Source organism: Danio rerio, chromosome 23 (assembly GCF_052040795.2).
Source record: "Danio rerio strain M-AB ecotype USA chromosome 23, GRCz13ab, whole genome shotgun sequence".
NCBI classification, from domain to species: domain Eukaryota; kingdom Metazoa; phylum Chordata; class Actinopteri; order Cypriniformes; family Danionidae; genus Danio; species Danio rerio.
In genome coordinates, this window is record NC_141043.1 from 47,982,501 (window position 1) to 47,994,857 (window position 12,357).

A 12,357-nucleotide genomic window follows, 5' to 3' on the forward strand; every position below is an offset into this window, starting at 1 on the left:
CTCGCCCTAAATTACACAATAAATTGTATTTTATTAATGTCAACCTCCATCCCAACCCTAAACCCAACCGTCACAGTACTATAGAAATATTATGGTTGTACAGTGTTTTTAAAAATGCTGCTATTGATGTGCAGATCACACTTCCGCTACTTCATGCATCCTTATTGACGAAGGTCCATGTTTGTAAACAACATGTGCTAACATTTACAGGGAGGGAATGACATCCAATGTGGTACAGAGTTTGTTGTTGTATTAGAGACAAGTTATATTGATGACATATTATGTATATTATTTATTATTATAGCGTATTATAACAGCTCGTTCACCAACAATAAGCACAGTCATTCAGCAAAATTAAGATTAGGGATGGGCGATACCACAATTTTTAAATTCGATACGATACCGATACTTTTGTAATCATTTTTATGATACCGATAACATTTATTATTTAAAGGGCACATAGGTTACCCCTCTTTTCATATTTATTATAAGTCTTTTGTGTCCCCAGAATGTGTCTGTAAAGTTTCAGCTCAAAACACCCATCAGAGTATTTATTAGAGCTGTTTGAAGTGTCTGGATTATAGCTGGGAAAAGGTTGTTGCTGTTTTTTTGCACTGGGCCTTTAAGGCGAGTTATCCCCGCCCACCGATCCCACGTGCCTGTCAGCAACATGCCTCAATCGCCTCAGGAAGCAGATCTCACGTAACGTTTGTGAGAAATACTACAGTAAGAACTTTACCAATCAGTGTTTGATGCATTTTTTGTGGAGTTGCAACAAGTTCACACACACACAGCGCAGACACACATACATAGCACAAACACGCACATACATAGCGTAGACACGCAGGCAGACACACACACACACACACACATAGCACAAATAGCGCAGACACACATGCACATACATAGCGTAGACACGCAGGCAGACACACACACACACACACATAGCACAGACAAATAGCGCAGACACACATGCACATACATAGCGTAGACACACAGGCAGACACACACACAAACACACACATAGCACAGACAAGTAGCGCAGACACACACGCACATACATAGCGTAGACACGCAGGCAGACACACACACAAACACACACATAGCACAGACAAGTAGCGCAGACACACACGCACATACATAGCGTAGACACGCAGACAGACACACACACACACACACACACATAGCACAGACAAGTAGCGCAGACACAAATGCACATACATAGCGAAGACACGAAGACAGACACACACACACACACATAGCACAGACAAGTAGCGCAGACACACACGCACATACATATCGTAGACACGCAGGCAGACACACACACACACAGCACAGACAAGTAGCGCAGACACACACGCACATACATAGCGTAGACACGCAGACAGACACACACACACACAGCACAGACAAGTAGCGCAGACACACATGCACATACATAGCGAAGACACGCAGGCAGACACACACACAGCACAGACAAGTAGCGCAGACACACAGACAGACACACACACACACATAGCACAGACAAGTAGCGCAGACACACATGCACATACATAGCGTAGACACGCAGACAGACACACACACACACACACATAGCACAGACAAGTAGCGCAGACACACACGCACATACATAGCGTAGACACGCTGGCAGACGCACGCACGTGCGCGCGCACACACACACGCGCGTGCGCACGCACGCACGCACGCACGCACGCACGCACGCACGCACGCACGCACGCACGCACGCACGCACGCACGCACGCACGCACGCACACACACACACACACACACACACACACACACACACACACACACACACACACACACACACACACACACACACACACGGGTAGTGACAGTTATCGCGCGCGTATGGAAGGGGGGGTTGTTGCCCGCAAACTGAAGAGCGGGTCTGGGTGTGTCTCAGGGGCACTTCAGATCATTGTGGAAGGCCACTTTCTATCCAAGACTAAAAAGGGCATATGCCGTATTTGTGCACGTGCCTGCAGGCGAGTCAGGAGATCCACAAATTAAAAACGCCAAAATTCTATAATAGATAATCATAACTCCTGTATAGTACTCCATGGTTTCAGCTACATTCATTCTTCTATGGCGGGGCGCCACACCAAAATCCATCCCACCACGGCTACATTACAGCTTCTCATTCAAAACATTCAGTCATTGTCGTTGTTGTTTTCAATAGCGGGTTATAATCGCACCTAAATGCATTAAAAGGTAAGTGAATTATAACAGCGCAAACTTTTTTGTAAGCGTAGTAGTGCTGTGCGTTATTTGTTTAACCCTTTGAGGTTACGTGCTGACTGACTGACTGACAGACTGACTGACTGACTGACAGGTGCATGATGCAAGGCCAGCAAACACGACGTAGCTTTCAGTTAAGATGAACTCTTGCACAGAGCTGAAACTAGCAAACAACAATTGCGTTGCGCCTTGTGCCGGGTGATAGAGCCCTCTGTTTCAAAAGGGAAAGTGAAAAGGCACAAAAATAGAACTGGGATTGTGCTTTAAACAGTGGCGGACGGGGGTATGGTGATTTAGGGGGCCCCGCGTCGTCGCAATTTTCAATAATTGAAAATCCGGCAACCGCAATAATCAAACTCTTGGGAACTGTGGTAGGAACCAAAGTTCACAGGTCTGTGTTCTCTGAACTACGGTGGCCGGGAGGTGCAAAACAACATTACAAAGTTTAAAACAATTTAACAAAGCTCGAGACAAATTTACATTTTGAAAAACATGTTTACTTATCATCAGACACAATTACATAGGAAAAACAATTTTACAAAGGACGAAACAAATTTACATTTTAGAAAACAAATTAACAAGACGCAAAACACTTTTACAAATCCCGAAACAAATTTACAATTACAGATTCCCTGCGGAAAGGGAATGTACCACACCCCGGAAGTGACGTAGAATGTACCACACACCGGTAGTGACGCGGAATGTAACACACACACTGGAAAATATCAATAATATCCAGCTTGTGTGTGACTTCGTAGACAGGTTTCCACAAGTCTACAACTATAAAAATCATGGTTTGACAAACTGCGATATAATAAATTAGAGCTATTCTGAGAAAATATCAGCGTGAGAGTGCATAGAAACATGTAAATGCAAGTACATGGAAACAATTGAAGCACGGCATATGTTGACTGTTAAAGATACCAAAACCGATCTTAACCTGTGCACCGGAGTAGCTCAGTTGGATAAGTCTGTTGATACTCGTGCAGAACCTTTTGACTTGGGTTCGAATCCCGTTGATGACATGTCAATTATAATGATTTCTTTAGATTAATTTTGGTTTATGCTGTTCTGCCACACAAATATTAAATCAACAATGATACACTGACACCAAGTGAATAAGAATCTTTATTCGGTATGGGCATGTTTTGTTGCTGTGATAAAGTGACCAATCTGCCAATCTGCAAACGTTAATAGTTTGCACATCTGAAAGGGGGCCTCAGTTAACACGGACACCAGTTAAACCGTAACACAGGCTTCCTACAGTTTACTGCTAAGAGTCCTCTAGCAGATGTTTACACCGTGTAGACTTGACATCATGTCTATGATTACAGCGTACGAGTGGATCTCGTTAAAATATTGAACACAGTGATGCAGCATGTCTGGCGCAAGGTCTGGTGTTTCCGTCTGGTCCGCATACTTTATAAACTATAAACACCGACCACACGCAAAGTAAAACAGTGTTAAGCTGCTCATGTGTTTGCCACAAAATGGGCAAAACAACCCTCGACCGCAGTCCATGTTTGGTCACCATAAACTTTGTTTACGCCATGTACTCCACAGCGCGAATTTCCCGCGCTCACCAGCAACAACAACTTTCCCCCGCATCACTACCGGTGTGTGGTACATTCTACGTCACTTCCGGGGTGTGGTACATTCCCTTTCCGCAGGGAATCTGTAATTGTAAATTTGTTTCGGGATTTGTAAAAGTGTTTTGCGTCTTGTTAATTTGTTTTCTAAAATGTAAATTTGTTTTGTCCTTGGTAAAATTGTTTTTCCTATGTAATTGTGTCTAATGATAGGTAAACATGTTTTTCAAAATGTAAATTTGTCTCGAGCTTTGTTAAATTGTTTCAAACTTTGTAATGATGTTTTGTACTTCGCGACCACCGTACTGAACTCTTCTCTAGCGGTGGACTTCTTCATTCTGAACCGCGTCATAGACATTTACATTTACATTTAGTCATTTAGCAGACACTTTTAACCAAAGCGACTTACAAATGAGGACAAGGAAGCAATTTACACAACTAAGAGCAACAATGAATAAGTACTAAAGGCAAGTTTCAGGTCTGTAAAGTCTAAGAAGGGAAGTGTTAGTAGTTTTTTTTTTTTTGTACAGTTAGTGTGATATTCAGAGGCAATTGCAGATTAGGAAGTGAAGTGGAGACTAAATAGTTGAGTTTTTAGTCGTTTCTTGAAAATAGCGAGTGACTCTGCTGTTCTGATGCAGTTAGGGAGTTCATTCCACCATCTGGGCAGATTGAGCGTGAGCGTTCGCGAAAGTGATTTTTTCCCTCTTTGGGATGGAACCACGAGGCGACGTTCATTCACAGAACGCAAGTTTCTGGAGGGCACATAGATCTGCAGAAGTGAGAGCAGATAAGAAGGAGCAAAGCCAGAAGTCACTTTGTAGGCAAACATCAGAGTTTTGAATTTGATGCGAGCAGCAACTGGCAGCCAGTGCAAACGGACGAGCAGCGGAGTGACATGTGCTCGTTTAGGTTCATTGAAGACCACTCGTGCTGCTGCATTCTGGAGCAGTTGAAGAGGCTTGATAGAGTTAGCTGGAAGCCCAGCTAGTAGAGAGTTGCAGTAATCCAGTTTGGAGAGAACAAGAGCTTGAACAAGGAGTTGAGCTGCATGTTCAGATAAGAAGGGTCGGATCTTTCTGATGTTATAGAGTGCAAATCTGCATGATCGAGCAGTTCTAGAAATGTGGTCAGAGAAGTTTAGTTGGTCATCAATCGTTACTCCAAGGCTTTTCACCATTTTGGATGCAGTAAGCATCATTAACATAAAGTTGACTTGATTTCAACTTTCCTTGACGGCCACACCGAAGAAGACGCGCCGTGCTGTTTCTCGCCGCCGGTTCTCATTGAAAATGAATGACTTTCGGCTACTTTGACACTCTCGCCGCTTTCGGTTTGTGACCGCTCCTCAGTTTGTGAAGGCTTCCCCGCGTTGCCGCTCCACCCTGCCCCCCTTACCCACTCCTTAATTTGTAATCGCTTCCCCGCGTTGTCATTACCCCCGCCCCCCCTTCACCCCCCCTCATCAGGGGCCCCCGTCAGTGATCCCTGCAAGGGGGCCCCCTCATTTTGCGCTACTCCACTGGCCCTAAAGTCCGTATGAACCAGAAGCTGTGACCTTTTTTTTTTCGTTTTGTGACGCAGTTCCTGGAGAAACTGAATATTAAATGAGCAAACAGTGGGCGTGGCTTGTTTTTCTACTGCGAGCTGATTGGATGTAGTAACGTAGGCGTTTCATTCAGAAAGATGAGGAAAAGGGTAAGTTACAACCTAACAGACTCCTGCTGCTCACCATTTCTGTTTATTGTTAAAACTGACAGCTGGAGGGGCGTGGTTAAATATGTTAGCCCCGCCCACTACCTCAGACATAATCTGAGAATTTAACTGAAAACAAACAGAAAGTTCATTTGCATATTTCAATTAAAGATTACAAGAGCAAACTATTTTCTTTCTCTCAATGACGCTCACAGTTTAATTGTTCACCACAAGACTAGCAGTGTGAGCTAACCTAAGCTAATATGGCTAGTTGTGATGTCACCTGTACTTTTTAGCGCCGCGTCAGTCTCTCCACATGGCAACAGCCGCTGTCAGTCTCCATGGCAACTGCTCTACAGTTGCTAGAGCAACAACAGCCCCGCTGTCAAGGCAACCGCAGTCAGCCAGCCAGCTTCGCTCATGTTTCCACGCGCGTGTCGTGCTGTTGTTCGCGTCCCCGCAGCCGTCTGTCTCTCCCGCGCGAGCTGCGAGACGGGCGCGCGACAGAGAGAGAGCGAGCGCGCGCGCGAGGAGAGGAGGCTCGACAGGCGGAGGGACAGACCGGGGAGGGTGGGGGGGATTCAGCGCGTCTGTCGCCCCTCAGTCCTGACATGGACTGCCTGTGTATAGTGACCACTAAGGTAAGACTGCTGCGGCCCGCGTGTGTATGTGTGCATGCCAGTGTGTGTGTGCGTGTGCACGCGCGCAATGTGTCTAAATACTGCAGCGTTCTCTCACGCGCCCGCGTACAACACCGCTGCCGTCTCGCGCTCGCGTCTCATTATACAGCTGTGTGTGTGTGTGTGTGTGTAGCATCATATCTCACTTTATATAACACACACTGTGAGTGTGTGTGAGTGTGAGTTCTGCCGGTCCAAAAACAGTTTCTGCTCTGAAGAACAAGCAGGTGTGTGAGATGCTTTAATGTGTGTGTGTTTTAAATATTGACTGTGGTTTACACCTGTTTTGGGTGTGTGTCTGTGTGTGTTTGTGTTGTGGTCCTTTTTTTAATGTGTGAATGTGTGTGTTTTAAATATTGGCAGTGATTTACACCCATTTCAAGTGTGTGTGATTGTGTGTGTGTGTGTGTGAGAGAGAGTGAGTTCTGGTCCTTAAACTGTTTTAGTCTGTTTTAAAGTGATTTACACCTGTTTGGTGTGTGTGTGTGTGTTCTTCTGGTTTTCTCTCTGTGTGTGTGTGTGTGTGTGTGTGTGTGTGTGTCTGTGTGTGTCTTTTAAAAACGGGCAGTGATTTACACCCGTTTCATGTTTGTGTGTGTGTGTGTGTGTGTGTTTATGTTTTAGTGTGTTAATGTGTGTGTTTTAAATATCGGCAGTGATATACACCTGTTTCGTGTGTGTTTGTGTGTGTGTGTGTGTGTTCGTTCGTCCATGTTTTCGTGTGTTAATGTCTGTGTTTTAAATACTGTCAGTGATATACACCTGTTTCGTGTGTGTGTGTGTGTGTGTGTGTGTGTGTGTGTGTGTGTTTGTCCATGTTTTAGTGTGTTAATGTGTGTGTTTTAAATATTGGCAGTGATATACACCGGTTTCGTTTGTGTGTGTGTGTGTGTGTGTGTGTGTGTGTGTGTGTGTGTGTGTGTGTGTGTGTTCGTCCATGTTTTAGTGTGTTAATGTCTGTGTTTTATTGGCAGTGATTTACACCCGTTTCGTTTGTGTTTGTGAGAGTGAGTTCTGTTCCTTAAACTGTTTTAGTGTGTGTTTTTAAAGTGATTTACACTTGTTGTGTGTGTGTTCTTTTGGTGTTTTAGTGTCTGTATGTGTGTGTGTGTTAAATATCGGCAGTGATTTACACCCGTTTTGTGTGTGTGTCTGCGCGTGTGAGAGAGTTCTTCTGGTTTTCAAACTGTTTTAGGGTGTGTTTTTAAATACTGGCAGCGATTTACACCTGTTTTGTGTGTGTGTGTGTGTGTGTGTGTGTGTGTGTGTGTGTGTGTGTGTGTGTGTGTTTGACCTGTTCATCAGGTGTATGCTGATGATTTATGAAGTTGTTAATGGTCTTCTCTTTGCTGTTGTTCAGTTGTGATGATCTTCATGTTCAGTTTAATACTCACTCCAAGCTTTCTGACTTTCTTTATCCTTGTTTAAGGCGTCGCTGTGGAATCAGATTAGCTGTTTCCTCTTTATATATGGAACATTGAAGTGTTTATCATGACAATTTATCATTTTAAGTTGACCTGTTTTGTAATCTTGAATCAGAATATCTTCCCTGCCCTCTTCATTGCTCAGCTCTGATTGGTGTTTACTTGTCTGAGGGGGCGGGATCATGCTGTGACTCACATAAGATCCACCAATAGAAGACAAAATTAGAAGATTGTTGGAGTTATTAATTATTCATTCATTCACTTTCCTTCGGCTTAGTCTTTTATTTATCAGCAGTCGCCACGGTGGAATGAACCACCAACTTATCCAGCGGATACACATTTTACACAGTGGATGCCCTTTTAGCCGTAACCCAGTGCTGGGAAACATCGATGACACACTCATTCACACACACACATACACTACGGCCAATTCAGCTCACCCAATTCCCCTATCCGCTTGTTAAGTGTGATGTCACGCGAAGCGGCTTCCGGGTCCAAGCGCTCTATTCAACTGAATGGGGAGACTCATGAAATGGTAATAATAAACGTTTACAAAGCAATTTAATACTTACGAAAATCACGAAGGCAGTATATATGTCCATGCCTAATATCCGATGGCCAGAAAGTGATTTTATTTTTTATAAATTGTTACATTTTTGATATTTGTTCTGCAGCAAGCCCAGAGATTGTTGTGTACACTATGATTTTATATAAAATCAACTTTAATGTGTGACAGGAATAAAAGGTGATCATAAACGAATGATTTCTCCACTCAAATGAGTGGCGGCTTGGACCCGGAAACAGTATACATACGTCACCAACACGTCACCACTTAACAAGCGGATAGCGCATGTATTTAGACTGTGGAGGAAACCCACGCCAACATGGGGAGAACATGCAAACTCCACACTGAATTGCCAACCAGGGTTGTGCGATGTCGACCAATTTGTAGTTTGTGGTCAGTAGTCTGTTTAAATAGCAAATGCATTAGCGCTCATATGTGCTCTCATAGGCGTTTCGGTCTGTAAAGGAAGGCGTTCTGAGGCGGACCGCTGGCGTGTTGCTATTTTGAGAAACTATAATAGATTTTTCATTAGACCAAAACAAACCCGGTCTAAAATCCAGCACAGAGTTGCGCCTCACTTACACACTGCTTAATACGCGCAATAGGCAAATATCTTAACATATGAAAAAATTTAATATTAAGGATAAATATAGGATATAATAAGAATATATATAAGATATAATAAGAATAGATATAAAATATAAATATAAAGGATTAAAATATATTTATGTCTATATACTTATGTCTTCTTCATCTTGGGAGGCTTTTTCAGTTCATTCATAACAGTTTGCTTCTGTATAATGTTATTATTATTAGCAGTATTATTTATTATATCCATATTTATATTTGTTTTATTAAAAACAAGCTTAGATTTGCCCACCTGTCAGGTTTTAGACCATATGGGGCACAGCATGTGTTTTAGGATATAACTCAGGTTTTTGAGCACACTTCATTATTATTGTTCATTTATTCGTTTGCTGGAAATTAGAACTGAATTTAGAAATAGTTTTGAAACAAATCTTTGCGCTTAACAAACAAAAGTATTTCTTTATAGACTAATTGATGTCTGTGCGTAAAGGTTTCCCTATTCACGAGTGAAAGTGAAAGTAGATCCATATCTCTCATTCTCACGCAGTAGATGCTCTGTTTAACTGTTTTCTGTGAACTGTTTGCTTGTGAAATGCTCAGTTTTTCCACTTAGACTTACTTTGCGTCCTGTAAATAGCGAATGCGCTTATGGCGTGACGCAGCTGGCTCTTAAAGGGAATGGGAGATGAGACTCTGATTGGTTTATTCTCAAAACACACCTATAACTCATTAAGAAAATAAACTCAACCCTTTTAGACCATGCGCCATGACGCAAAGCAGATTTTTCCGTCCTTAAATTAGCAAAAACGCGTCCTGACACGCCCTGAAAGCGTTTGCGCCCTGCGCTTTGCGCTCTGCGCATGGACTGTCAAAATAGAGCCCTTTATTTGTAAAATCTCTCAAGTTAATATTGGTTAATATTGGTTTCTGCCAATCTCCCTCAGAGATATTGGAGTTCAATAAGGTGGTGCTCAGTATGACTATTGACCAACACCTCCCTGTAACTTTACACACTTCATAGACTACAGCTCTGGTGTGTTGTGAATTGCATGTTTTAAATGACAGCGAGGCGTGCATTATTTAGTTTTTATTGTAAAATATACACTATAACCCAGTACACAGTAAATAATATTTATTGAATGGCGTGCCTATTGGCGGCGTATATAGCCGTTTAGCTTAAATAGACCAAACATATTTTTATTAATATTAAAACATATATTAATAGAAACTAGCCACCCTTTCATTTTATTTAGTTTCCCTATATTTTTTATCAAACGGAAAATGCAATGAATTGTTTATTTTGGTTTTCATTTTATTAGAATTAATATAATTATTAGGCGACACAACTGCTACATAACATTGGCTCTGATTGCGTTTATACAGTCATCCTACAGATAGACTTTTTGGCTCAAAGACTTTCATGCCTGTTAATTTCAGTGCTGTATTTTGACATTTCGCAAAGGCTTCAGCTATTCTGTCCGCTGGTACCAGCCTCAGTTTTGCGACTGGACTTGTGTGGCATCTGTATCGATATCTGAATGGCAGCGAGAGAAAGAGAGAGATGAGATCAGACCTCAGATTCGATGTGTGGCCGCACATCAAAGTTACTTTACTGCAATTTTTTTAATATCGGTTCATCTAAATTAAATTTTCATTTGATTAAAAGCCGAAATATTGCCAGACAGACGAAGCATCTTTCGGGTTTTGAAGAGAGCGGCTTCAGTGATTAAAATACACGCGCACACACCCACACACAGGATACACTTTTGTTGGCCTATTCATGATTGATTTTTTATCATTAAACGTAAAATAATCAAGTGCAAAAAGAAGAGCTGAACTTCGGAAAAAGTGACCGCTGCGGTTGCCGCGATGGTTGCTGCATTGCTCTGCAGTTGGCTTTTTAATGGCGCGGCATTGCTAAATCACTCGTTTTAACAAAAAATACGATTTTTTATTATTCAACATTGTGAGATGATGGTCGCGTGATTTTTTAAATAACAGTGTGTGCTGCGTATTTATGGCTGTTGATCTTGTCTACTCGCGACCCACCCATAGTTAAACATCAAGTAGGTGCGTGAAGGTGCGTGTATAAATTAGTCGTGCTTCCTCCAGATGCTGCCACCGTTGTCAGGCATAGTTTGCAGATTGCCTCATAAACGTTTTTATTGCATTTTTTGTTGCATTTGGTTTGAACCCAAAATATTGGCAAACAGGCGCTTTTGCATTGCGTTTTGACACAAAATCGTCCGCCGTTCTCTTTCTGTAAATTCGACTGCTCTCAATCTCCTCACGTGATAAATGAAATATGACGCATTGTAGCTATGTTCAGATTATAACTATAGTGCATGCTCTCGTCTTAAGTAAATTATTTAGAATGATATTTTCCATTTAATTCAAACAAATATTTAATTAAAAAACGAATAGTTAAAAAAAAAAAACAAATGTAGGGACGGTGTCACAGTGGAAAAGCGATGTCACCGGTGTTGCGTCTTAAAACCGGTAACACCTTCAACACCGTCTATCGTGGCAGGCCTACTGCAAACGGCGTTAGCATGTGACTCATCCTTTCAGAAAGGCTTGAATAAACTACCACAAACACATCATATAGTAAAAAGTAAATCAAATAAAGTTTCACTTCGATCACTCTTTAAAAGTATGGTTCATTTTAAATGCTCAGTCTCGTTATGTGCTGATCTTAATTTTTCTGTGTTTGTGGAAAGCAAGTCAGCTGCACCAAAACATGAGCAGGCAGAGCAGGATTCTCGCGATGACCACTGGCAAACCGCATTAGATTCAGTTTAAACGTAGTAAAGTCGAGCTTCTTTGGCGATAACGTGTACGATGTTAGATTTTACATTTTCGTAGACATTTGCGCTGAACACGCAGTGAATGCAGCGCATCGAGACTCGGGCACCTTCTCGGAAAACGCTCGAATGATCTCAGCCGGCGGATTAACACCCAGCACATGTCATGATCGCTGTCATTAGCGCCTTTATTTGTAAGTTTATGTGGGGTTTGCAGACCTGTGTGCTTTTCACGCTTCAGCCGTTTGCATTTCCCGGTGGTCACAAAAGCTCCGTCAGCAGAAAGCGGAAAGCCTTGAGTGATTGACAGCTGATATGAACCAATCCAGCGGCAGGGAAGAGCGATTCAGCACATTTTTAGAAAAAATCAAAACAGGTCGCACTACACCCATTACATGCAGTCGCACAAATGCCCTAACTATATTATGAGGTCGCATGGATTAAATTTTGGTGCATATTTTTATCGAAATACTGGAAATGGGTTTAAAACTCATATCAACATTATTAAAAAAAAATCTACTGCAGTTGACATCGAATTATTGTCCAGCCCTAGATTGAAGAGTCTTCTTTTATAAATGTACTGATGCGCGGCTGTGGTGATGAAGACTGTAAAATCCCTGTAATTCATTACACATGCACTGTTTTATAAACGTGTTAAACTTGTAAAACTCATTCCTGATCACATTTGATGATGACTGATGATCACAGGGAGCTAAACAGATCTTATAATCCCGGTTGCTTTGTGCACGT

At 42.2% G+C, this 12,357-nt stretch overlaps 2 protein-coding genes across 3 annotated transcripts in view; one reads left to right on the top strand and one right to left on the bottom strand.

The window, feature by feature from the left end:
• Positions 1-12,357, bottom strand: part of tfr2 (transferrin receptor 2) — a 1,009,002-nt gene that overhangs the window by 127,748 nt on the left and 868,897 nt on the right. The window lies entirely within an intron of this gene.
• dlg4b (discs, large homolog 4b (Drosophila)) overlaps positions 1-12,357 on the top strand; it is a 75,873-nt gene that overhangs the window by 2,845 nt on the left and 60,671 nt on the right. The window contains exon 1 of one of the 2 annotated variants that reach the window (XM_087305449.1): positions 4,382-6,187. The exons of the other annotated variant lie outside the window; for it this stretch is intronic. Within the exon in view, the coding sequence (XP_087161575.1) occupies positions 5,888-6,187 (300 nt within the window). The 5' untranslated portion in view covers positions 4,382-5,887. Of the gene's footprint in view, positions 1-4,381; positions 6,188-12,357 lie in introns of those variants that run through there. 2 annotated transcript variants of the gene reach the window in all.